Source organism: Spinacia oleracea, chromosome 6, assembly GCF_020520425.1.
Source record: "Spinacia oleracea cultivar Varoflay chromosome 6, BTI_SOV_V1, whole genome shotgun sequence".
Lineage (NCBI taxonomy): Eukaryota > Viridiplantae > Streptophyta > Magnoliopsida > Caryophyllales > Amaranthaceae > Spinacia > Spinacia oleracea.
The window spans coordinates 145,383,290-145,411,095 of NC_079492.1; the positions used below are offsets into that span (position 1 = coordinate 145,383,290).

Sequence of the window (27,806 nt, forward strand, 5' to 3'; positions counted from 1 at the left end):
TATTTATGGTAGGTGAGCCTCCCAACAAAAATTTCTCTGTATGACCAAAAAACAAATCCGTTAGTGAGTCCAAATTGACCGAATATTTCATAAAAATCTATAGTGAAATTTTAATAGAAAAATGAAAATGTTTTGTAAAATCCAAGGAAAATTTGGCAAATACAACCTAATAAAGTTTCATAATTCCCAATTACAACCCCAAACTTCTAATTTTGTCAATTACAACCTTAAACTTATACATTCATTTTAAATTACAACCCAAAGTTATTTTCCGGCAAAAAATATCGAAAAATGATGTCATAATGTTATTAAAAAAAACAATTACATAATCTATAAAGAAAATTAAATCGAAAAATAAGAACTAAAACAAAAAAATAGAAAAATAAAAATTAAAAATTAAAAAAAATTGAAAAATGACATCATCTTCCGGTGATTTTTTTCGGGAAATAATTTCGGGTTGTAATTTAAAGTAGATGTATAAGTTTGAGGTTGTAATTGACAAAATTAAAAATTTGGAATTGTAATTGATAAATAGGGAACTTTACTAAGGCTCCGTTTGGTAGGGCGTAAAACGTTTTCATGGAAAACGATTTTCCTCTTTTCAATCATTTTACGTTGTTTGGTTGGGTAAGGGATGTAAAACAGTTTTCCATGGCTCCCTCAAAAGTGGAAAACCTTTTCCATTTAAAAGGGAGGGAAACCATTTTTTCTTCTTTCCTCCTTACCTCCTCTCCTTTCTTCTCCTCAATCTTCACCATCTTCTCCCATTTTTCTTTAAGTTACTAAACAAAGGAAAACTAGTTTAGAATTGTGTTTTCCCTTGAAAAATGTTTTCCATGGAAAATTATTTTACAATGAAAACGTTTTACGCTCTACCAAACGGAGCCTAAGTTGTATTTGCCAAATTTTCCAAAATCCAAAACAACAAAAGTAAAAAATGGAAATAGAACTATAGAAGTGACGTCCATATGACTCATTTCTCTTGACAAAAATAAAGAAAAAAAAAAAAGGGGAAAAGGAAAAAGAAAAGAAAAAAGAGAGAACAGTACTTAACGCCTTAACGGCGATCAATCATATGTGGGCTCCAGTCTGGCCGAAATAGAATAAGCAAAGCGCTGTTTCTTCCTCTTTTCTTAGAGCATAGTTATCAAACACATTGGTTTTGATTTTCAACCTAATAAAATATATTATTTTCTTATTTTTCTCTCCCTAATACCAAACTCAACACTAACAATACTTAACAATATTTATCAAACACCAAAAATATCATCTATCTCCTACATCATCCATACCCCACCAACATTTATCAAACACCAACAAACCTATGTCATAAATCACATTGCAATTTAAAAAAAAATAGAAAACCAATGATTTTGGTCCCCATATGACACATGTCAATCTTTCCAAGCAATATTTTGGTGTTCTATTTGGTGTTCATGAACACTAAAATATTTTTGGTTTCAATCTCTCTCTAACTTTCTCACTCATCTTTCTACCTCTTTTAATATTTTTAATTCACTTATCTCTCCTAAACACCAAACCAATGTGTTTGATAACTATGGTCTTATTATTATTTTTTTGTTGATTATTATTATTGTTTTTTTTGTTGATTATTATTATTGTTTTGTTTTTGACATGAAAGCAAAGTGGAAACTGAAAATGAGCACAAGCCTGTTTGAGTTAGGATTCTCTCTATTTTCTAAAAGAAATATAGGTCTATTTTTAAAACATGAGTTATACACAAATTCTTATTTATAACTCCATTCTCTCCTTATTGGAGAGCTTTTTTACACTTTTATTGGGTTATCTATACCCAATTATTGGGTTTTATCTCTTGTTTTTAATTTCGCATGAAAAGTTGATTTATTGATGAAGATTTGTGCGGAGTTACAACGGATGACATTCTTACGTCTGCAATCAATTGAATCGGATTTAATTCAATACCAAAGCTACAACAGATCGAAAGACCCCCTCGTTGAAGGCTATATCAAACAGCGATGTGAAGAGGGTATTCATCATTGTCAGATCTCATCTACAACGATCGTGGTTTTGCCGGATTAGAATTTTATTTGATCCAAATTGTTTTGTATTTGTTAGTTTTGATTTCTATTGTAGATGTCGTATGACTATTTTATCAATGAACTAATTTTTACCTTCAAAAAAAAAAGTAAAACTTAACTAACTTGCTTATAGGTAAAAGTTATCTACTTTTTAATGATAAAAAATTTCATTTTAAATTTTTACAAAATCACTAATATGGTATAAAATTAATCCTTAAGGCCCCGTTCGGTGTTGTTTTTTGTTTTCAATTTTTTGTTTTTCACAAAACTAAAATCAAAAATATGAAAACCATAAAAAGTAGTCTCCGATTTTTTTTGTCAATTTTCAAAATCAATATGATTATTATAAGTATGACTATTTTTAGTTCATGATTCAATCTAAATCACACGACTTTTAAAACCAAAAACTGGAAACTGGTAGTGATACCGAACGAGCCTTTAACTCTTTAAATTTTTTATAAATTAACTTTTTTTAATAATATAAAAAGTTAATAAAAATATATTAAAAGTCCCAAAAATAACTGGATAAAAGTTATCTTAGTGTACAATAAATTTATTATACCCCCTTTTCATGCAAGACCTTTTGTTGGTTATAAATGTATAATAAAGGGGAAAAAATAGGATAATATTATGTAACGCCCGACTTTTCGGTACCTTAATAAACGGTAATAAACTGTACTTAACTGATCATTAGCAGCGGAATTAGGCATAATTAATCCTGGGACCTGTGGGTATGGGCCCACAAATAAAACAATCCTTATTAACATTCCTTTAAATAATACAATATTCCCAAAATAAATATAATTCAATATTCTCATATTCAAAAACTTAATAACAGGATTCCCATAATAAGTAATTTCTCATCTCGATATCTCCATAATAAATTACCAACTCCAGTAATAACTCTCCTCTTGAGGAACTCGAGCTCCATAACCGAACCTGTACATCATCATAAAAATAGGAAACAGGAAAAACACAGGAAAAATCCAAAAATGAGTGGAAAACTCAGTAATATTACTCCAGCCCGTCAAAACGGTTTTATTTTGAAAATCATTTGGCACATATCAATCATTAGCATTTATTGTTCGGAAATAACTTAATCTCGTTATCTGGAAAACATGTGTCGGCAGGGAATCATTTCCTTTACAACTCATTGGCAACTAGGGATGGCAATGGGTAGGGTCTGGGTAGGGTCTAGTAATACCCGGACCCGGACCCTAACTTTTTGATATATACCCATACCCTACCCTTACCCTATAGGGTCTAAAATTATAAGACCCTTACCCGGACCCTATGGGTTCGACAGGGTATGGGTAGGGTCTAGGGTCTTATACGGGTCCGCGTAAAACTAAAACTTTTATTTCCTTTTTTGTATGTAATTATATGTAATATGCAAAAATAATACAAGAACAACGATTAATAAGGCATTTTAAAACAAATAAATAGCTAGTCTTCAAAAATTATCCTTGTCTTTCCTTAAACACAATACATTTTAAAGTACGAAGCTCATAATTACAAAATCCCACATTCTTAACTACACAACATTAATGTTACTAAATAGGCATCCATTTAGTACTTTAGTAGTAGTTATCGTCCATATCATCATCTACTTCATCATCAAGATCCAACAAAAAAGTGAAGTACATAAAAATAACAAAATTTAAGCGGGTCTAAATATAGGGTATGGGTAGGGTATGGATCTAAAGGGTCTGCGGGTAGGGTATGGGTAGGGTACGGGTCTGAAAAATTAAGACCCTTACCCTACCCTAAAAAAAACAGCATATGCCCATACCCTACCCTTACCCTATAGGGTCTAAAAAATAAAGATCCATACCCTAATTTTAGGGTAGGGTCTGATAGGGTCCGGGTAGGGTCCTGGACCCGCTGCCATCCCTTAATGGCAAGTACAGGCTTTGGCGGGACTTTTCTTACATCTTTTCAGGGGGGAACTGTTTCCCAAACTTTAACTTGCCTCTACCTGTAACTTGCCCATTTACTAGTTCAGTTCACTTTTCCATGCCGACAAAAGCAATATCGTCTTTCTTTAAAATAACTTTATAAATATCGTAATTATTCCCGAACAACGTCTTTAACATCATGATCATAATCATTAACATATATCATCATAAAATAATAAAGTACGTACTTTAACATATCATCATAAAAATACTCATAATACTTCAAATCAAACATCATATCAATTAGCACTTAAGTCACATAATTACATATTTTCACATACGGACATATAAACTTAAATGTTGGACATAAAAATTACACATTAACATATACGGACATATAAGATAAAATGCTAGACATAATAATTACCTCGATTGCTAATTCGTATTGCTTAACTCTAAACCCAAGCTCAACTCCCAATTCGTACCATAATCCTTTGATCATCAACATTTAACTCTTTAACCAATTTGCATAACCATTACCTCAACAATAATGTAAAATAATAATTAATAATTATGTCACAAATTATATGAAACAACCTTACATGAATAAGATCACTTACTTGGGCCCCTTTTTCTTAATTTTCGGTCAATCCCTCCTTGAAGAGGCATATGATACATTCCAAAAATAAATCCCACAATAGTATATTCATTGACTTGGCCCAACTCTTACTACAACCCCCTTTTAACTCTTTGGAATTTTGGATTATATTTGATAACATGTATAAGCAGTAGGCAATAGTAGAATAGCAAAGACAGAGGTGCCGAGCAACAATGGCAACACCGTAGCAACTAGGCTACAGTGGACGACTCCGACGCCGGAAAGCAAGGTGGCGCCGGTTCTGAACGGTGGGCCTAAGGTGGTGGTAGCGGCGGTCAGAAGGGATGCGCCGCGGTGGTGAAATATAGGTGAGAGAAATTTTTGACAATTCGAGTTTCGGGTTTTACAATTGGTGGGTTGAATTGGTGATCTTCTGGGTATTATTGGGGCAAAAATCAGAAGCTCAAATTGGCTGGCTATGGAAGCCATAGCTCACGAAATAGAGAAGAAGAATACATTAGAAAAACTCATTCTCTTATGAATTAAAAATCATAATTTCAGATGGGTTTTGAGCTTGGAGATGTCTGAAATATTGAGTGATATTTATAGAGTGAAAAATGTGTAATAATCGTCACTTATGAGCTCATTGAAATGGTTTATAGAAACCATGGATTTAGAGAAGGAAACAAGGAATTATGGGCATTTGCAATACAATGGGTAAAGCAATGACATGTAAATCAAAAGCAAGAACATGTGTCATTGTGTATCATTTCCATCTTACACATATGGAGAGAAAGAAAAATAGGAGTTGCAAAGTCATGAACTTGGACTCATTGTTGGAACAATTAAGTCAAAGCTTTGAATGCCAAGTTCCTTTAGTCACACGAGGAAGAAGAAGAAAAAAAATTAGAGTTTGGTCTCTTTAGTCAAGGGAAAAATCGTAATTTTTAAACTCATGATGAAATATCATATTTTGGGTAATAAGTTGGCTTAAAAAAATGGAAGGCTAAACATACGTGTGACAATTAAAAATTGGGCTTTAAATAATATGTATCACATCTCAATAAAAAGGTAGACGTAATACAATAATTAAAATAGATCGGAAAAATTTAGGACGTCATTACGTTAATAATCGTAATTACAGAATAATAAAACATGTTTAAAAATACGGGGTGTTACATATTATGGGAAACAATTTATAATTTGCTTTGGTGTTGCAGAAGGCGTAGTACGGAGTATTATCTTAACATACAGAAAATGAGTAAAAAAAGGAAAAATTGTCAAATACAACTTTCAAATTTGTAACTTACAATATTAAACTTTAACCTCACTTTAAATTACAACCCTGTATAATTTTCCGAAAAAAACCATCGAAATATGACGTCATTTATATAGTAATAAAAAAAATACACAAAAGCTCTAAACAAAAATTAAATGTTTAGAAAAAAACAGAAATTATTTGATTTTTTTAGAAAATTATGTTACTGTGCTTTAATAAGATTAATGACAAGCAACTTGTCGGACCTTTGTGTGTACTGGGAAGTCTGGTGCTTCAAAACGAGCTCTTGTTGCATGGGAGACTCTTTGCTTACCAAAGATTGCAGGTGGGTGGAATTTAATATGCATTAAGACCTGGAATAAGGCCGCACTCTGCAAGCTTTTTTTGAATTTGGCCCAAAAGAAAGGTAAAGTTTGGGTCAAATGGGTTAGTGAATATTACATCAAGGGGAGAAACCGGCCTTACCACCATTACTGCTCCATCTCAAGCTTCTTGGGTGGTAAGGAAAATTCTGAGTTCTGTAGAGTACTTAAATAGCTTTCCTGGTGGTTGTGCTCTTCTTCATCAAATGCATTTTTCTATCAGGTATGTCTATAATCAATTAAAGGGAGATATTCCAAATGTGGGTTGGAGAAAGCTTATTTGTAATAATCCTGCTGCTCCTAAGTGTGTTTTTATAATGTGGTTAACTATTCTGAACAGAATGGTAACTTGTGATAACTTGATTAAGATTGGTGTGCATTGTAGTTTGCAATGTAGCCTGTGCTCGATAGAAAACGAATCATTTAATCACCTATTCTTTGATTGCGATTATTCTAAAGTTGTTTGGAGTACCATTCTTCAATGGCTGGGAATTTGTAAAAGGCCTGTGTAGAACTACAAATTGTTGTTAATCAGTTTCGTTTTATGGTAGCTCGTCAGCAACTCTATAGAATGGCTCTCGCTACTATTTTGTATGTACTCTGGAAAGAAAGAAACATGAGGAAATTTCAGACTGTTTTTCGAGACCATGCTGTTGTAGTGAAAGAGATCCAGTTCATGGTTCATGCGAAATGCTTCCTAAAGCCTAAGCTTAATAGTGTATTAGCTTAATTTTGTTTTGGTGGTTTTTTTGTTGTTCTGAAGATTGTTTCAGATTTCGTTGGTGTGGTTGTATGAAGTTTGTACTAAAAGTTCATTTGGTGATTAATAAAATCCTATTTTACCAAAAAAAAGTAAGATTAATGACATGATGTTCAGATGATTTTGCCGAAAAATGACTTGAGGTTATAATGTAAAGTGGGTAAAAATTTATCAAATAAAACCCAGTAAAGTTGTCTCTTTGTTAATTACAACAAGTTTCAAATTTGTAAATTACAACCTTAAACTTACCTCTCCATTTTCAATTACAACCCCGATTCATTTTTCGGCGAAATCAATCGCAATATAATATCATTATTCTTATTATCACAACATTACATAATTTCCTTAAAAAAAACTTTTTGATTAATATATTATTATTTTTTATGGAATTGTTTAATTTTCGTTTAAAGATTTTTCGAAATTTTTTTGGATTATTATATTAATGAAATCATATTCCGATGGTTTTTGCCGGAAAGTGACCCGAGGTTGTAACTTTTTGAGCTTGTATTTTTTTTTTTAAAAATGTAAGAAGAATAATACATAAGGAGCCCCTCCGCACGAGTGATACTCCTAAGTAATCACTATCTAAAATGGAAAGTAACTGAGGACTAGTACAAGACTCAATACACATAGTGTTGCTAACTAAATTACCAATATTTGTTATCCAATCTGTTGCTCGATATGATTAGCTTCTTTGTAGACGTGCTTAATATCCCAATTGTCCAAAAAATTGAGAATATCCTGAATATCTTGAATGATGAAATGGAGATTCCATGGAATTTTCCAAGTTCCATTTACTGCATTGAAGACCATCAGGTTGTCTCCTTCAATAAGATGCTTGATGTTGAGTTTTTTCGCTTCTTGAAGTCCTTTGTGAAGAGCACAAACTTCTGCCATAAAAGCTTGTGTAATGCCTGGATTGTAAGTATGAATACTGATAGGGGTGTCGTTGTTGTCGCGAATAATGAAACCAGCTGCTGTTGAAGTTTTGCAAGAGCCGTCGAAATTGAGCTTGAAGATAGGCACCCTGAGGAGGGGGGTACCAACGAACTAGCACCGGAGGATTGTGAGTAACATTTGTGTGAGTCAGTGAAGTGAGAGGGGTACCCTTAAGTTGATGCATGTCGATTTTAGTTCAAAACTGCCATTCTTTGAAGGATACAATGGCTTTAAAGAAGACTCTAAAAGCATTAAAAATACCATTGTTGAAAATGCAGTCGTTCTCTCTTTCCAAAGAGCCCAAATGATGAAAAGAAACTTGCAAATAGTTGTTTGGTAGCATTTTAGATAGCGAATAGTACCAAATAAGTCATAGTAAGGGTTAGAAAATACTAACCACCGACCTTTTAGTATGGTCAAGTGTCCAGACATGTTTCGCAGTAGGACACTGAATAAAGAGGTGATTAATGTTTTCAATGTAAGTGTCACAAAGAGGACAGACATTGAAAGGCGGAATATTTCTTTTGAAAAGAGTATCTCTAATAGAGATACTTTCGTGGAAGATTTGCCATAGGAAAATCTGAATTTTTGGTGGGAGATCAAGCTTCAAAATCCATCCACTACTACAAAAATAGGCAAAGAGACCCGTTCAAAATGGCCTAAGAGACCCCATTTAAGGGGGTCTCTAGATAGGGGGGTCTCTTTATAAAAGAGACCCCTCATCTAGAGGGGGTCTGTTTGTTAAAAACAAGAGACCCGTTATTTAAGAAAAGGGGTATGTTACGTTAACCATGTAAAAAATAATGTAGAAGAAGAAGAGACCCCTTATTAGAGATATGGGGTATGTTTGCAAAAATATTCAGACCTAATATTTAACCTAGGGGGTCTCTTTGAATTTTTAAATAATATTTTTTCCATCAAACTCAGACCCCATATGTAAGATAAAGGGTCTCTTTGAATTTTTTAATATTATTATAATTAACAAATTCAGACCCATATGTTAGATAGAGGGTCTCTTAGAATATTTTACTATATTTTATTATTATACTCGAGAGAGCCCTTTTTATACCTAACGGGTCTCTTTTCATTAACTTTTATTAAAAAAAAAAATAGCATAAACGACCATTTTTCGGCATAAAAAATCAGCATTTAACCAAATTTTTAATTTCAAACTAATTCTTACAATTACCCAATAAATTATTTCCCACTTTACATCAATTGTAATCTTCAAAAATATAAAAATAACAAAATAAAATAAGGCTCAAAAGTTTACATAATTGTGACAAGCATCAACAAATTGACAATACTAATTATTAGCCAATGCGGACACAAGCATATGTTCTCCTCCAACACTGTTTGGCTGGTTTCCAAATGTGAACTTCCCTTACACCTTACCTTCAACAAGAAACAAACCTGCATTAACAACGAAATTAAATTTAGAAAACAAGTAATATCAGTTGGATGTCTCGAAGCAGAATTACACATTATTAGTTAAAAGAAAGTAAGAAACCATCAAAGCAGTTTTCTGGCAAGTTAGTGCAATACACTCAAGCATACATCTATTCACAATATATGTCTACCTTTCTAGAAGGTGCAGCAAACTAAAGGTGTTACCATCAGGAACTTTGACGGAGAAAATCCGAGCTTATACGGAAAAAATGTTGTAGTTAATCTATGACACGTTTAAACATGCCTTCTGATAAAAGAACACAAAAAAAAGGAAGTTTGATAGAGAGCTCATGTTGCCACCAATACACATTTCAAAAGCTTCGGCTCCTTTGCTCAACCTATTGGCAACAAAGTCCATCCAATCCCCTCTATCACAAAAGCCCCGTTATTCCTTCTGTACAAGTAAATATAATAAATTAATAATGTTAATAACTGTTCAATAATTAATGTACTGAGGTCATGCCAGTTGCAAGTAATGATTTTATGTAGCAGTTAACTGCTATTTCTAGTGTGGCATTGTAAATTAGGAGATGGTAGCAAACTGAGTTTATAAGCTTCATATCTTGAAATCAATATCCTTAAACTAACCAAATATAACCCAAAAGAATGGAAAAAAATAGATCTAATCTCATATTCTGGAAAACATGAAATCGCCTCTCAGTAACACAGGTTGCATGTACTACAGATAGATAAGTGTAAACGAACACCAAACAAATACAGAGCAGAGTTCAGAAGACTGACCGTATAACCTCTATAATTAAGTTGCTTGGGTCTTCGTAGCACAATAATATTGTTCACTTAACATTGGCTCTGGTATTTTCTATTGAACAAAACTCCTCACATACTGGAACTCAAGTTGATATTGAAGGCTTTTGACAAGGGCTTGCTAGTCAAAGGACCAGAAAAGAATAGTAAATTGAGTTTTTTGCTACTTGATGCGATCTCAGGCTTAAGCTGCTGCGCTAAAATACTCTCAGTTAAAGGTGGGGGCAGTCTGTTATTAGTGCTTTCTTTCAATATTGAATTTGAGCTTAGGATGATAGGCCCAGACAAAATTTCAGTTCGTACAAGCTTTTCATACGTGTTCGGCACTTGAGGGGATGAATGATATAAATTTTCAGCAAGCAAAGGATTTGGCTTGGTGCTTAAAACACGATTCTTGGATCTAGAAGAAATCCTACTCGTACCAACTGGTTTAGGCAAAGCTCAACTAAGAAAATGGTTTATATGTCAGCTGAAAATCTTGACACTTAACTAAAGTTGTGACTTGAACCAGATATACCCTATATAAGACTAGTAGCTCAAAAACTAAACTATAATCCGACCCTACCACACACACACAACCAAACCAACAAGCCCGACAACCTAAGAACTACCTGCACACTCCCTCCCTTAAATGAACACTCACCTGCACAACATAATTCAGCCCCCTGCCAATAGTAATCCAGCCAAAAAGATCCTCATCATCCCCAAACACATTCAAACACCTTGATACACCCACACTCACCCACATTCCCTCATATTAATAGCACACCTACACAATATAGTACCACTACGAGACTGCCACTGTAATACAAAGAAAGTATACTCCAATTTGATTACTTCCATATATCATATTTCCAAGAATTATGGCAAACAATAACAGAATTAACCATGAAAGAAATTTAGGATCAGACACGGTTGTTCAAATTAAATTTCTAAATGATCAAAATTATCTATGAACATCGAAATATTAAAAGCGAATACCAACAAAAAATTGTAGAAATGAAGGATTTGAACCAACAATTAGAACAATCAGGAAAATCGGGAGAGTATCTGAATGCCTAACATATCTTGAAACTCATTCAGAACTGTAATTGCTAAAAGCTTAAAACTGAAACTGAGAAAATTAATCTATTTGGAATTGTAACAGGCATTATTTGTGTCAGTTACTACTACTTTTTTAAATAACTGGTTATTTATATGCCCATTACTAGTGGTACAGCTGCAGTATCTTTGGATTAGTATTCTCAATGATATGATTCTATAAATCTCACAATTAACCTTTCACTAAACTGGTTAAATGGAGAAATAAATGGACATCTCAGAACCTTTCACTAACTGGTCAAATGGAGAAAGATTGAAAATATTCATTCAAAGTAATGAAGCACGGATTCAGAACTTGACATAAGCAATTTAGCAGCTTACTATACACACACAACCACATATGAAAGTATAGCTACATATCAAGCAGATGTAGCGGAGCTTGTGCACATACCATTATATATCAGCAAGAAAAGAACAAATAAAACAATTTTTGAATTGTTTTAACACTTCATACAAATGAAAGATATTGATGTGATAAAGATCCAATCATCTCATAGAAGCATAGGAAAATTTCAAGCAATACCTCTGCACAACGAATACCAGCAGATGGATCAATGGGTAGATCTAGCTAGTAGGCCACCTACAGGGTCATGTGATGAGAACTGGACTCCATCAATCACACCATTGTATCTATTAAACACCTGTGAAGAGGCAAATAGGACATGTTTCAAATTATGAACTTACCAAAGTGAGCAAAAATAAGATATAACTTATATCTAGGCAAAATAAAATAAAATATCTACTTAATAGTGAGCAGGAACAAAAGTACCACTCTGGGGTCTGGACTTCAACAACATTATCATCTCTAAAACTACTTTCAGTCAGAAACAACGAGTTATTAGAGCGAACATTAAGTAAAATATGACGAAAGGGGATGGACAAGAATAAATTAGCTTTACCCTTTACACTTAAATATTATTCAATTAAATCCAGTTGAGTCGAGGGTGGCTATGTATGCATCACTTTGAAACAATTTGATGACAAGAAGATGTGCGAATCTACGAGGGTTCTATTTTGGAAAGGGGGAGTCAAAGCCCATCTTCTGTTATGTTACTAGACTATTGGACTCGACATTTCCAGTGTCTACATCATATATTTACTCAGATTTGTATCCATCTAGATGCAAAATAGTGGGTTCCCTTGTTCGATACATGATACTCAAACATAGGTGTGCCTTGATACTTGACACTTCAAACTACAAAATAATAAACACCCAAATCTGGATACCATAAATATGTTGTGGAGGTTTTGAAAGATCAAACATATTCAGTGTCTCACTCATGCCAAGAAACTCTAGAAAGGCAGTATTCCAACAAACCATGGCGAAACACTTTCCCATGAAACTGGAAAACCTAACCCCAAAATTAAAATTACAAATCGCAACAATTGAAATATCAAATTTTTGGGGAAAAACAATTTCAGGAAAAAAACCTAACTTGTAGCAGAAATTACAAATTGAAACCGAAAACCACACGAAATTCAGAAATTTCAAACAAGCTATTACATGAACATCTAAACACAAAATCGCATCAATTGAAATTTCAGAAATTCAGAGGGGAAAACAATTTCAGGAAAAAAAACCCTAAATTGTAGCAGAAATTACAAATCGAATTCCAAAACCGAAAACCACACGAAATTCAGAAATTTGAAACAAATAATTAAAGAGAAGAAGAGAGTGATGAGAACAAAAACCTAAATTTGTAGTTTGCTAGCGATTGTGTCGAGGTCGCCAGTGGGAGTGAAGTCGCCAATCGTAACTTAGTTCTCCGATTAGCCGTTGGTAGTGGTGAGTTCGTCAATGAATTCGTCGATGGTTGCCTTAGGTTGTATGTCCAGGGAAGAAGAAAGAGGCAAAGAAAAAACCTAGGGGTTGTATGTCCAGGGATGAAGAAAGAGGGAAAAGAAAAACCTAGGGTGAAATTGGGTTTTGCGAAAGTCTTGGCGCCAGGAAATGAATGAAAATAGAGACCCGTTATGTTAAATGACGGCTCTTTTGCTATTTTCCAATTATTTTTTACGAGAAGTGGTGGGTCCCTTGATACATAAGAGACCCGTTAAGTAAATAAAGGGTTTATTGCTTCTTTTATTTTATTTTGCACGGCATTTAAATGGCCCCTTTTATACGCTAGAGACCCGTTAAATCAGATAACAGGTCTTTTATTTTTCACCCCTCTAATTTTAATGGGCCATTTAACTCATAAGAGAGCCGTTATCTATAATATTAGATCTCTTAAATTAAAGAGACCCTTTACGTCGACCAACGGGTCTTTTCTAAAGGGTCTCTTTTCCCATTTTTGTAGTAGTGATCGATACTCCCATTAGGGATGACTGCCAGGGATATCATGGGCTAACCAGGTTGTTGATTTAACCGAGAAATCCCTTAACGTCGTGGGTCCTCAGATTGGGGTACCGCTTATGTCGAGGATAGGGATTGGAAATCCCTGAATTTTTTGAACCTACTTCTGGGGTATAACAGTGAGGAGTTTGAGAATATCCCACTATTTGGAGTGAAGGATAAAATCAGAAACAACAAGGTTCGTATCAACATTATTAATGTTATTGTTAAGAAAAGACAGGAGGTCAGTTTGATCGCCCAATTATCAAGCCAGAAGTTGATAGAATTTCCATTCCCAATTTTCCATCGGATTACCTTCCTAAGAATATCTCGTTGCTTTAAGATATCGTGCCAAATCTGAGAATGTTGATGATTTGGTTTACAATCAAAAAAGGAAGCGTTGGAAAGATATTTCTTTCTAATAATTGAAACCCAAAGACTGTTACTACTTTGGAGAATTTTCCAACCTAGTTTATCTAGAAAAGCCCTATTCTGAGGTCTTGTTTTCCGTAGCCCTAAACCACCCAAATATTTAGGCTTACAAATAGTGACCCAAGAAATAAGAGGAGTAGAGTTTGACTGGAAAGTTTGTTTCCAGAAGAAGTTTCTATGGGCCGAATCTAGTTGTACATTGACAAGTCTTGAGGCAATAAAAAAGAGGAGCATACATAAGCCGGGAGAGCTTCAAGATTACTCTGGACTAGAACAACTCTCCCTGCTTTGGAGAGATAATTAGCATGCCAGGCGTTAGTTCTGCTTTCATTTTTCTGCAGAATAGTAGCAAAATCTCGTCTACTAGGTTTGTATGATGATAAAGAGATTCCAAGATATCTCCCCAGTGACATGGACTTGTCATAGAGAAAATATTTGCTAAATTATCCTTTCTATGATTGGACACAAGTTTTGAACAAACAATAGATGACTTGTAAAAATCAACAAGTTTCCCAGAAAGCGAACAGAAATCATTAATAGTATTCCTTAGGGTTTGGCATGCAGAGTTTGTGACTTTGCAGAAGAGGAGGCTATCATCTGCAGGAGGCAAGAAATTTTTGGTGTGCAAGGAGAAACTTTGATCCCACCCCATTTGTCGGATTCGTGGTTTTTAAGTTAAGTATAAAAATGAATACCTCTATACACAGAATGAAAAGATAAGGTGAGAGAGGGCCTCCCTGACGTATCCCCGTGAAGGGGAGAAATGTTCTGTAGTAGCACCATTAATTTTTAAAGAGTAGGAAACCGTTGTGATGCATGCTTTATATCCATTAAGGGGGAAAATCGAAAGCCTCTAAGGTTGCCCAGAGAAAGTCCCATTCAACCCTATCATAGGATTTTTCCATATCAAGTTTGAGTGCACACCAACCTATTTTGGATTTGGAATTTTGGAATGTATTAAGAACTTCTTGCACAATAAGTAGGTTATCATGAATAGATCTTTCTGGGGTGAAAGCATTCTGAAACGAGCTTATATGATTTTGAAGAATCGGATTTAGCCTAGCCACAAGTAGTTTAGCAATAGCCTTGTAAATAGTGTTGCACAGACTTAGTGGTCTAAAATGATTAGGATTTTTCGGGTTATCATTCTTGGGGATAAGAGCAATGATTGTATGATTGAGAAATTTTGGAATTTTTCCATGATAGAAAAATCCTTGTATTGCTGAAATAACTTCTTTCTCGACTATGGGCCAGTAAACTTGAAAGAATTTAGGGTCGAAACCATCTGAACCTGGTGATTTATCATGCATGATTCATATCAAAGAACACATTTTTTATCTCCTCGTCAGAGTAGGGGAGAACTAGATTGTGTTGTTCTTGAACGGAAACAAAAGAAGGAAGGAAGGAGAGGTCTATTGACCTAGGTGAGGGATAGGGTGATTTAAAACGTTGTTTGAATGAAGTTACAAGCTTATCTGAGACAGTTCTTGGGTAGGATTCCCATAGACCAACATCATTTTGGATTGCAAAGAGACAACTTTATTTAGTTGTATTGGCAAATTTTCCTTAAAGTATAGATACAAGTTTAAATTAAGTTGCACTCTGTAATTTACAAATTTGAAAGTTTGAGATTTTAATTGACAAAGGTGCAATTTTATTGAGTTGTATTTGGTAAATTTTCCTAAATACATAGAGAGTGATAGAGAGTAAAATCCTCTTAAGATATTAAAATTTTACAGATGCGGATTGGGGTGGGAGTCTAGACTCCAGACACCCGCCTGGACACCCTACAACCACCCGTTTGGACACCGGCCGATCGACTTCGGGATATATATTGTTATTTTATGTGAGACAATTTAATTTCTTGGTTTGCCAAGCGACAACATGCATTGTCCATATCTAGTGCAGAAGAAGAATATGTGTTACAAATGTTGTTGTAGAGGCATGCTGGTTTCGTAATCTCTTTCTTGAGCTACATTGTCATTTACGTAAGGCCACCATTGTTTACTGTGATAATGTCAGTGCAATTTATGTCACTCATTATGTTGGGCCAAGTGTAGGTGCACGCTCCACGTTCCTTCACTATATCAATTCGCAAATATTTTCATGAAAGGTTTTCCGCGACAATTATATTTGGATTTTAGAAACAAGATTAGCGTATGACCTCCTCCCCATATGCTGCAAGGTTGCGATAGGGAGTAAAATTCTCTTAGGATATTAATTAAAATAGACTTTTAGTCACATTAGATTTACTAATACAATTAGGCTTAACGTTATAACAACCTATCAATATTATCAATGGATTACACTTTACACTACAAGAAATTGTACTATTAACGACGGGAAATCCCGTCGCTAAAGGCCAATAATTGTTGATTAACGACGGGATTTTCCGTCGCGAACCCGTCATAAAAGGGGGCCGTCGTTAATGGAAAATCCCGTCATTAACCCGTCGTAAAAGACATTTGCGACGGTTGTTTCCGTCTTTATTGGGTTGTTATCCCCGTCGCAAAAACCCTTTTACGACGAGATTTTTATCCGTAGTTATTAGGTTTTCATAAAAGATATAAATTTTTGTAGTGTTAATTCACTGAATTTTACACAATTTAACGTAGAGAATCTTAACACAAATTTGTCAGGCTGCATCCTTCCTGGCCTAATCCTGTTGCTCTTCCTATTTCTTAATGAGGTGCCATTTAATTGAGTCTTCCGTACCACGCAAAAGAAAATAGCTTTCAAAATTGAGTATTTCACGTATTCATAAAATTGTCCCCTAAATTCAAGCTTTCAAAATTTCAACAATAACAGGCTATCAAATAGAAATTTGAAAGGCTGATATGCATTTCACGTTTTTAAATTCCATGCACTGTTTGACCACTTCTTTCACTACAAGTTATGTTAACCAGCAATTTCATTATCATATCTGAAGTAGCTAGGTTCACTGTTCACATAAGCAAATAACGCATGTTTAACAATAGATTTGATCAAAACTTGTCCTAAATTTATTTGCTACTCCCTTTCATAATAATATTTACACTTAATTTGAACAAATATTTTTAAAACCAAGCAAAGAAATTGTACTACTCTCACTACAAAAAATTGTACCATTAACGACGGAAAATCTCATCGCTAAATACCAATAATTGTTGATTAATGACGGGATTTTTTGTCACCAACCCGTCATAAAAGGGGGTCGTCGTTAATGGAAAGTCCCGTCGTTAACCCGTCATAAAAGACATTTGCGACTGTTATTCCCGTCTTTGTTTGATTGTTAGCCCCGTCGCAAAAGACTTTTGCAACGGGATTTTTGACCCGTCGTAATTAGGTTGTCGTTAAAGATATAAATTTTTGTAGTGTCTATCAAAATTGTATTATTATCTAGCTGTCACCTTAGGGAAGACAACCCTCTAGAAGGACCTCCTCCCTTAAGGGAAAGCAAAACAAACAGAGGTACACAACCTCAAAAATAGGCCTAACTATACTAAACTACTAAAGGACACATTAAGCATAGTTGCAAGATTTAAAGCCAAGCTAAATCAGCCTGCTTTACATTCCTCCTTATAAGCTGTACAACTCTATTTTTGACTAAAACTTGTATATCTTTTACTGTTTTGCTGGTTCGGTACACCTTAATTAAGGTTCTAGAGAGCATCATTCATTGTTTTTTCCATATGATACAAACAATAGCAGCATAATAAACCTTCCTTCTGACACTGCTACCCTTGTAGTTTATGTGGATCAAACACATCAATTCGAACAAATATTAAGACAAAAGGATATTGATTATTGTTTTAAAAGGTGGGTGTGATAGTCATCCAAAAACTATATGGAGCAGCCAATTGCCTGTTGAATTGGTTCAGTGGTGACTGGGGATGAATTTGGTAGGGAGAACTCATGTTCGATCCCCCGCAACAACAATTGGGAGGGGACTGGAACCTATCCACCCAGAACTCGCCCCGAATCTGGATTAGCCCTAAGGGTGAACCGGGTGCTAACACAAAAAAAAAAACTATATGGAGCAAAGGGTACCCGATAACTTTCCTCTTAATATCTTCGTCTCTAAATATATCCTTCAAGGTGACGTTCCCACACAAACAACTGAACAACACGCCTTTACAGAGAATCATGAGTTGACCCAAGCAGTTAGATACTTAGATACCATCTTTCCACCTTTGCAACGGGGGTTTTATTCTGACGGTCTCATGCACCGCTTCTTGCAAGGATACTTCATCTTACCTTAAAATAAAAATACATACACACGTCTTCTCCATTTGTCATAAATGCCCAACATTCCGACCCATTTAACAATACTTGTCTGATAGACTGATACAAAACTATACATGAATTGGAATTTTGTGAAAATTAATTTATTAATAAATACGTAGATAGTACATATATAATGCATGGGGCTATTATTGGTTGGGACCAATAGACATTCCCTATTGTAGAGTGATACAATGACAACATGTATGATAAGGACTTTGTGATAATATAGTCATTGGACACATGAGCATGCATGGACGTACGCAATGACTTCAATATAATAATAATTAATTCTCAACTTTAATATATTGTCACTATATTTAGTCGATTATATATCACTACAAGAATTTGTATCTTTAACGACAACCTAATTACGACGGGTCAAAAATCCCGTCGCAAAAGCCTTTTACGACGGGGCTAACAACCAAACAATGACGGGAATAACCGTCGCAAATGTCTTTTACGACGGAATTTTCTATTAACGACGGCCCCCTTTTATGACGGGTTCACGACAGGAAATCCCGTCGTTAATAGTAAAATTTCTTGTATGTATCTTTGTCAAAAGTGTGAAGACAAGAAAATTCACACTCAAAAGTGTGAAGACAAGAAGGTTCACACTATTATTATGATTGGAAAATTCAAGGATGCCAACACTTTCACAGGCTATGCATCTTGGATCCAAATATATGTCATCATTATTTAAGAGTAGTTCCATTTGATAATTAACTTCAATATAATTCTCCACATATAATTTCCATCATATATAATTATTAGTATTTAATTATAATCATAATATTAAGACTATGGTGCAAACTAGATCACCCTCCACCTCACCTGATTGGCTCATTAATCCTAATCCACCACCAAACTTCACATCATTATCCCTTAAACAACGCCTCCAAACTATAGTAGAGAGTAAGCCAGGGTTGTTGTATGCAATATCTTGGCAATTGACATCTAATGCTAAGAACACCATGACGATGGCGGCGAGCCGCCCTGTGTTGGTGTGTTCAGATGGTTATTTGAAAAGCTCCGTTAGGAGCAATGTAGTTTCGAAACACAATGAGGGCATGGAAGAGCTTGGGGAGAGAGTTATGTCTGAATGGTTTTACGCCGTGTCGTTAAGCAAAGTCCTAGAGATTGAGGAAAAGGATATGTTAATAGGGAAAGCCATGAGTTCAGGCACCTATTTGTGGCTAATTGGCTACTCTTCAGGGTGTGAACGGGCGAAGGAAGCTTTATTGCACAATGTTCGTACTCTGGTGTTCATACCTGTTGTTGCCTCAGGTGAAGTTATTGAAGTTGGATCCTTGGATGAGATCAACGAAGATAGGAGCTTAATTGAGCTCACCCGCTTAATATTTAATGGTAATGGTAATGATAATTGTAATAGTAATAGTAATAGTAATAGTAATATTTCCTGCAGCAAAAGTGGCATCAGAGCTTCTGCAGGTGCGCCTGCAGGTGCAGGCGCACCTGCAGGCACAATGCAGCGTAGCAACCATGTAGAGGCAGAGAGGCAGAGGAGAGACAAGCTCAACCAGCGTTTTTACGCGCTACGCGCAGTAGTTCCCTACGTCTCAAAGATGGACAAAGCGTCACTTCTTTCTGATGCAGTCACATACATCAACGAGCTTAAAACTTCAGTACAAGAATTGGAAGAACAAATCAGAGGACTTCAATCAGCCAAAAATATTACTGCAGTTAGTACTACTCTTAGTAGTACTAATAATACTACGCCACGTATGCATGGTCAGCATCATCTTCCTCATGTGAAAACTAGTGTTTGGGCGGTGGAAGTTGAGGTAGACGTGAAACCGATAGGTAAGCAAGTGGTAATCCGGGTTCAAACATCGGGTTTGGATCACCCGGAAGCAAGATTAATGAATGTGCTGAAAGAATTGCGTCTGGAAATTTGCTACGCAACAATATCAAATGTCAATGAGGTTGTGTTTCAGAATGTTATTGCTACGTTGCCATCTTATCCTGATGAGATAATTAGTACTCAAGAAGGCTTGACTAATGCTATTCGTGAGAGGCTGCATTATTGATCGATGACCTTAATTTATTGCTGCTTAATTAATTAGTTATGTAAAGTTGGTGTTTTTTTTTGTTTTTTTTTTGGCGTGAAATGGTCATAAGAGCAATGCAAACTGTGTTACAATTGGGGATAAAGGATATGAGCCGGTAAACTATCATACACAGATTCTCAATATTAACCACAAGATTTCAAGTCTTACTAGTGAAATATCATGATACTACTTCTTTTTTTTTCTCTTTAGTGGTATGCTCTTGATTGTGATAAAGTTATGTCTTTGTACGTGTGATTAGTTAATCAATTCATGGTATTATTGGTATATGTGAAGAAGAGTCAAACTACTTACAAATTAAAAAAATCATTGTTTTGTTTGAGATCATTTTTAGAAGATAAGAGTAAAGAAAACCTAACCTAGTTTCTAGAAGACTAGTCTTATATGCACGCGATGCGTGCGAGTGTATTAAAAATTTATGCTATTACAACACCTTCAGTATAATTATCTTTCGCCCAGTTATGACCTGCCCTAAACTGCCCAAAGACGGAGTTATCATGTCAGAAAATCTGCTCAGAACCACAACCAAGTTGGATGTCTTCAACCAAAAAGATCAGAGTTGCTACCCAACGCCTTAGATTTCATCACAACACAAATAGCAAAGAATAAACTATGAATTGATATGTATAAAAGCCTTTCCATGATCATATGACACAAAAGAAACAAAGTCACTGATTAAGATAAACCACATTCCTATAAATTTATCTAGCATCACAGCCATTACACCATAAGGAACATATTTTCTCCTACGGAATTGGTATTTGGATGCAACCTAACATTCACATCTATATACAATGAATTAAAGTAAATATGATATTAGTGTATTTAACAAAGTAATTCTCGGTAGTAGGAGAAGTCGTCTATTTGAAAGGCTCACGCGCGGCAAGACCAATAGATCGACCTACAGAACACTCCCGTGTTCTTTATCTCGTCATAGCAAGAAACAATATACTTCATGCACATGCATGTAAACAACCAACATTCCGCAACGCTATCATAGTTGGAATAACTATGAAAGAGAGATATAAGAGCTTCAGTGTGTTTAACAATCAGATCAAGATCATTGATCTCACTGAAATCCTCTAAGATAAGGTAAATTATCATCATCAACTCTAATCAACCCACAAATTAGTCACATAAAAACATAATTTTTGAGGAAAAATAAAGCTGAAACAATAGTTTTTCAAAGGTTTACTCAGAGTTCCAAAGGTCAGAAACTCTAGTCCACACTAAGTTATCGGGTCCATGAGCACGGCCCGAGGAACGAACCGATCGCAACTCACTTTGGTGTAGTACACATGAAAGATCTAACTCTCCTTCTGCTCCCCGAGCCTCCTGATTGTACTTCTCACGGTTTCTGCACTGGCGGTGCTGTTATTCAAACATAGAAAACAAATAAGTAAAGAAATAAAAAGAAAGAAATTATGTATAATTAGCATAAATGGATGCATAAAACTAATACCCCAATCAACAAAACGTCACAAATGTGAACTACAAACTCAATCAAGCTATTGAGTGGAATCCTTGGTCACTACCAATAGTTGTTGGAATTTCGAAAGATGCCTTCAGAGTATCTGTGAATCAGAAGCCTAAAAAAGTTTGTTGTTTGACACTTCTACCAGCTCTTAAGACGTTGTATGGGATCTCAAATCGTATCATATTCATTTGTATCAGACAATCAACTCTAATCTGAACTCTGAAACGCAAGTATATGTATATGAACTGCTGCTAATCTGCTATAGACTTTAGTGTTAAGGGATAGAGAATACATTTCATCAATTTTTTCTAGGTCATTTTATGGGTCTAAATATATAAATATTTTGTTTTTATTCTGGTTATATTAGGCATCTCCTTCCTCTGTTGTTTTTCTTATTCCATATGAGTGGCGTTGCAATGCTAGTACTTCACCTATTTCTATACATGTATATGTTGACCTAATAAGGATAATATCACAATTATCATAAGTTGAATGCTGGTATGTTGGTATTTAGACTACTTTCTGTTTATATTAACTGCATGCCAGCTGCAGTGTTGCTGAAGCAGAATAAACGTTGTATGCAGCACCTTTACCTGATATACATAAATTCAAAGTGGTTGGATAATCATTCTAATAGATTAATAACATTCTTCTTTCTCGTTACTTATCATTTTTTCTTGTTCTTCTTTTAATAAATTCCTTCAAAATCAAGGCTTTCTAATCGGCGTTTCAAATGAAAATGATATTCAAGTACTACTGATTTTACATCTCAAAAATCCATCTATAAATTCAATTTTTTTTTCCACTGATTATTCTGCTGGCCTATTTCAGTTTAATAACCACTATAAAGCATTAAATGAAAACATCTCACACAGTTGAATAAGAAAGTATGTTTCACAAAATTTAATCAATTAAGTTGGTAATAAAAAATTATATAAAATAATTATAAGGCAAGAAAAAATGTTCGTAAAGTTCGTCTAAGGAAAAATTAGACATCATCTCTATTTAAGAACAAAATACAATTTAATACTCATGGCCATACGAAAATATAAATTGTAATACTAAAGTAAAGAAATCAAACAATGTACGGAGTAATAATCATACCCTTTAAACAATGTACTACGTGATACTTACGCGCATAATTGGTTCTTCTTTTGGCATTTTCGCGTCCTTTTTGTTACGGGGTGAGTGATTGTCCTTGTTGTCATTTTTTAACCTTCCATCTCAACATTCGATCTTGCATAACTTTATCTTCATTTTCTTCTATCATAAAACTCCAAAATTACACATTAAATTATCAATATTATTACAATATTTAAATCTCTAATATTATTATAACCTTAAACATATTACTTAACCAAATTACTTTTATTATTTTTTCTTAATTAAAGTCATAGAGCATGTAGTCTAAAATACGATTTGACCCGCTCACCTGAAAATAGGGAAGCCTAAAGGTCGTAACTCGTAAGGGTAGTAAGACCTTTAATCTAAGACAATCATAAGTAATCAAAGACCACTAAAAGAGTAAAAGGCTCTTATCTATCAAAACCTAAACAGTAAACTCCATTCTCTTATTTGGCATTAACAACAACACCACCAACATCAACGAAGGAGATATAAGTGAAAATGGAGACAATAATCCCCACCTTTCTCTCCTCCCGTTGTTTCATCTCAAGAGACTCAAATCATCAACTATGTCCTGATTATCTCTCCCTCCATAATTTTATCACCCTTGCACATAAGACTTTCCGCTGAGGCGCCGGCTATTGGAACCGTCCAATTAACTTATCCATGTTGTTGGAGTTCATGTGGGGTTTATATCGACAAATCTCGAATTCGATTAAGACGACTCTTGGATCACTACCCATTTAAATACGACATGCATATCAGGTATCTGCACCTATTGGGGTTTTCGTCGTCGTTTCGCTACCGGTGGTGTGGTGTGGTGATATATACTTTTGTTTTAGTTAATTTTGAATTCCTTGGTCTTGGGTGTCAGTGAATTTTTTGGCTTGATAATCTTATTGATTTTTAACATTTATTTGAGAATTGTATTTTTTTGGCTTGATAATCTTATTGTTTTTATTACCAACTAATAAACTACAATTGTAGTCTATCACGATCCAAAACTCAAAGTAATTGGCGTTTTTTTTAAGACATACCCAGATGAGAAAATGAACCAAATACATGAAGAATTAGAAATAAGAATGTTTTTTTTTTCAATTGATTGACAAAAGATTGTATTTTTCAATCAAATTAGCAATTAAACAAAATGGTAAGAGGATATTCATAGTTTCATACCTGATGAAGAAGCCATCGCCTCAGTAAGAACTTCACTCAAAAAAAATCAACGTGAGGGTTTTGAAACCCTAATTAATCGACCGATGCCGCCTCCTTCTGGTTAATAAAAAATTACACGAAATTGACATAAGTAAAGCAAAATAGAAACCCTAATTAATCGAAAACAAAAAATTGGGAAACTTAACTGGTTAGATGATGATGAGGGTTTTGATTTTTGAAGAGATTCAACGTGAAAAGGGCCGACCGATGCCGCCTCCTTCTCCATCTCCATCTCAACCAATTGATGATTAAAAAACCTCAATAACACAAAGATCAAACGAATAAGAACATAAGTTTTAATCCCAATTTACCGAATCTTTGAGAAGAGAATAGAACTGAAAAGTGGCGAGTTATCTCACCCGGATCTCCAAAAGATCAGACGTTGATGGTGATGGCGGTGGCGAAGGCGAGAGGCGGAGGAGAGAGAGTCTGCGTGTGCGGTGAAAGAAACACAAAATATTTAGGGTTTGGAATGGAGGACGGGGTTTGGTGGAAGAGGATTAGTGGAAGAAGATCGAAGAAGATGAAGAGGAAGGAGAGAGAAAACGGGAGGGAGGTTGAGGGACGCCGAAGACCTAGGAGAGAGAAAGAGAGGTATGTGCGAGAGTGAAAGGCTGGGGGGTTTACTTAGGGGGTAATTTCGTCAATTCGCAGGGGGACACGAAAAGTTATTTTACTATTATGCCCTCAGCTGTTCCTTTAGTAGTACTAATAATACTACGCCACGTATGCATGGTCAGCATCATCTTCCTCATGTGAAAACTAGTTTTTGGGCGGTGGAAGTTGAGGTAGACGTGAAACCGATAGGTAAGCAAGTGGTAATCCGGGTTCAAACATCGGGTTTGGATCACCCGGAAGCAAGATTAATGAATGTGCTGAAAGAATTGCGTCTGGAAATTTGCTACGCAACAATATCAAATGTCAATGAGGTTGTGTTTCAGAATGTTATTGCTACGTTGCCATCTTATCCTGATGAGATAATTAGTACTCAAGAAGGCTTGACTAATGCTATTCGTGAGAGGCTGCATTATTGATCGATGACCTTAATTTATTGCTGCTTAATTAATTAGTTATGTAAAGTTGGTGTTTTTTTTTGGCGTGAAATGGTCATAAGAGCAATGCAAATTGTGTTACAATTGGGGATAAAGGATATGAGCCGGTAAACTATCATACACAGATCCTCAATATTAACCACAAGATTTCAAGTCTTACTAATGAAATATCATGATACTACTTTTTTTTCTCTTTAGTGGTATGCTCTTGATCGTGATAAAGTTATGTCTTTGTACGTGTGATTAGTTAATCAATTCATGGTATTATTGGTATATGTGAAGAAGAGTCAAACTACTTACAAATTAAAAAACGGATTTTTCATGAAATACCCCTCAATTTTCACGAAATTCACCAAATGCCCCTCGACTTTCAGAAATTCACCAAATGCCCCTCACCTTTAATATAATACCCAAACTACCCTTACTAATGACGCGCCGTTAGTGCTCCGTTAGCCAACTTTCAAATTCACCAAATACCCCTATTTTAATACTAATTTCACCAAATACCCCTTTGTTGAAAAATATTTCACCAAATACTTATATTTTTAAAGAAAAATTTTGATGCAATTATTTATGCCCAAATTTCTCCGCCTATATGGTTTATGCCCAAGTTCTAACTCTTTCTCTCCCAATTACCTATATCATTTTTTTTTTGTCTTGATTGAAAGCTAGCCAATAATATATAGGGACTAGAGAGTATTAGTGTTTTATATTGATGTACAGAATAACCCAGATCATTCAATTACAAACCAAATACAATAGATCTTAAAAGAGAGTTTAAGCTACTTTATGATACATCCTCAATAGCACCAATGCAAATCTTACTGCTGGAAGGTTTATGAAACCAATCACTGTAATGTTGGTGTGACTTCGATTAATGGAATAAAAGCAACAAATTATATATCAAAAAAAGACTGTAAAGACCCATGAGTTAGGATCTTGATCAAAGTAACTAAATTTTTTTGCGGCAATTGTTCTCAAGAAATCTGAAAACTCGGTGTTTTCAGTCACCAAACCACATAGTCTCTAACGAGCCTCGAAATCTAAGAAAAATAGATAATAGGTGCTCTTTGAAGAGAAAACAATCACCAAAACAAGAATCAACTTTCTCTAACAAAAAATAAACTTCTAGTCCAAATTACTAAACAAACAATCACCAGCTGTAGATTCAATCCCATTTATCCATAGCTACCTCTGTGCAAGGAACCAAAAGCCAAAAAAAAAAGAAAAAATTTTACAGAGCCCTACTGAAAAGATTGAAAGATCTTAATTTACATGAACCTGGTTCAAATGTTGTTCAGATTTGTGAAATAAGAAGTAGAACATTGGGATTCAGCAATTGTAAGATCAGCCACCATCTCGCCATTGTGAATAGGTAAGACCGGGAAATGGTGAACGCTAAAGACCCAACAAAGCCGCCGCATCCGCCACCGTCGATAGGTAAGATCGGCCCATACACCGTCTTCCTCACTCCTCTTGTCACCGCTAAACCCATTTCCGAGCCTCCAGTCGGGAATCACCAGGAATCATAAATTAATTTCTGAAGAAAATTGGGGGATTAAAGATGGGTTTTCCAGAAGTTTGATGTTGGGTTTGGGTTTCAAATGTTTGCTTTGAGGAATAATTGAAGATGGGTTTCAGATGGGATTAGTGGATTGCTGGTTCGGGAGTAAGAATAAGATTTGGAGTTGGGCATTAGTTATTTGGTTATGGAGGTGTGTGGTTCCATCAGAGTCGTTGTTGCAGCACGGGAGATTGAGAAGATAGAGCGGCTATTTAAATGCGGTGGTGGTGATGGTGGATCTGTGGTGGTTCCGAGATAGAGAATTTGTGAACGTTTTGCTATGATTTACCTACTCCGGCTTTACGATGGAGTTCTCCAGTGAAACGGGGGAGATGAGAAGAAATGGGAAGATAGAAGAAAAAAGAAAAAGAAAAATTGGATGCAGTTAAGGTTGATGAATGAGGAAGAAGGCGGGAGAGAGAGGAGCAGTTGAGGATGCAGTTAAGAGAGGAGCAGTCAGCAGTGGTAGGGAAAGGTTAAGGAAAGGTTAAGGCTCCCAAAAGCAAAATAAGGGTAAAATAGTAAAGTCATGCTAATGGAGACTTAACGTCCGTTAAGTGTAAGGGTATTTGGGGTATTAAGTCATTTGTGAGGGGCATTTGGTGAATTTCTGAAAGTCGAGGGGCATTTGGTGAATTTCGTGAAAATTAAGGGGTATTTCATGAAAAATCCGATTAAAAAATCATTATTTCGTTTGAGATCATTTTTAGAAGATAAGAGTAAAGAAAACCTAACCTAGTTTCTAGAAGATGAGTACTCCGTATTAGCCTAATGTACATGCATTGTTTTGAAAAATTATTTTGCAATTTTTGCTAGACCATAATATGTACGATGTATCTCCATTTCCAAGACTGTTCTTTAAGTGGTATCAAATATCAAATGTAGAGGGAGTTTGAATTCCTTGAAAATGACTCTGCTATTAGGTTAATAATTCGCAATAAACAGAACAGTAATCTAGAACCTATGTTATTGTTAAATACGGGTCTGGGCCACGCCCGTCACCATGAGAGAGAGTCCACTTAACAAGACCGTAGGAGGTTCC

General features: G+C 35.1%; 1 protein-coding gene, 3 long non-coding RNA genes, 1 other non-coding gene and 1 pseudogene across 5 annotated transcripts; 1 reads left to right on the top strand and 5 right to left on the bottom strand.

Annotated features, from left to right (window-relative positions):
* Positions 1-2,772: 2,772 nt before the first annotated feature.
* LOC110794891 (uncharacterized) lies at positions 2,773-5,282 on the bottom strand. Its single transcript, XR_002535151.2, has 3 exons — positions 4,579-5,282; positions 4,386-4,498; positions 2,773-2,999 (listed from the first exon to the last, which is right to left on the bottom strand). It is a non-coding gene; the product is annotated as an uncharacterized lncRNA (long non-coding RNA).
* A 3,941-nt stretch (positions 5,283-9,223) lies between these two features.
* LOC130463967 (uncharacterized) lies at positions 9,224-13,078 on the bottom strand. Its single transcript, XR_008924233.1, has 3 exons — positions 12,904-13,078; positions 11,735-11,852; positions 9,224-9,309 (listed from the first exon to the last, which is right to left on the bottom strand). It is a non-coding gene; the product is annotated as an uncharacterized lncRNA (long non-coding RNA).
* Positions 13,079-18,604: 5,526 nt separating this feature from the next.
* Positions 18,605-20,546, top strand: LOC110794870 (transcription factor bHLH14). The gene has a single exon (XM_021999843.2). It carries the CDS (start codon positions 19,045-19,047, stop codon positions 20,290-20,292), a length of 1,248 nt encoding a protein of 415 aa, XP_021855535.2. The 5' UTR covers positions 18,605-19,044; the 3' UTR covers positions 20,293-20,546.
* A 405-nt stretch (positions 20,547-20,951) lies between these two features.
* LOC130464734 (small nucleolar RNA snoR80) lies at positions 20,952-21,090 on the bottom strand. The gene has a single exon (XR_008925086.1). It is a non-coding gene; the product is annotated as a small nucleolar RNA snoR80 (small nucleolar RNA).
* Positions 21,091-21,359: 269 nt separating this feature from the next.
* Positions 21,360-21,444, bottom strand: LOC130464720 (uncharacterized; annotated as a pseudogene).
* A 10-nt stretch (positions 21,445-21,454) lies between these two features.
* Positions 21,455-24,406, bottom strand: LOC110794879 (uncharacterized). Its single transcript, XR_002535149.2, has 3 exons — positions 24,295-24,406; positions 24,110-24,205; positions 21,455-21,702 (listed from the first exon to the last, which is right to left on the bottom strand). It is a non-coding gene; the product is annotated as an uncharacterized lncRNA (long non-coding RNA).
* Between the last annotated feature and the right edge of the window lie 3,400 nt (positions 24,407-27,806).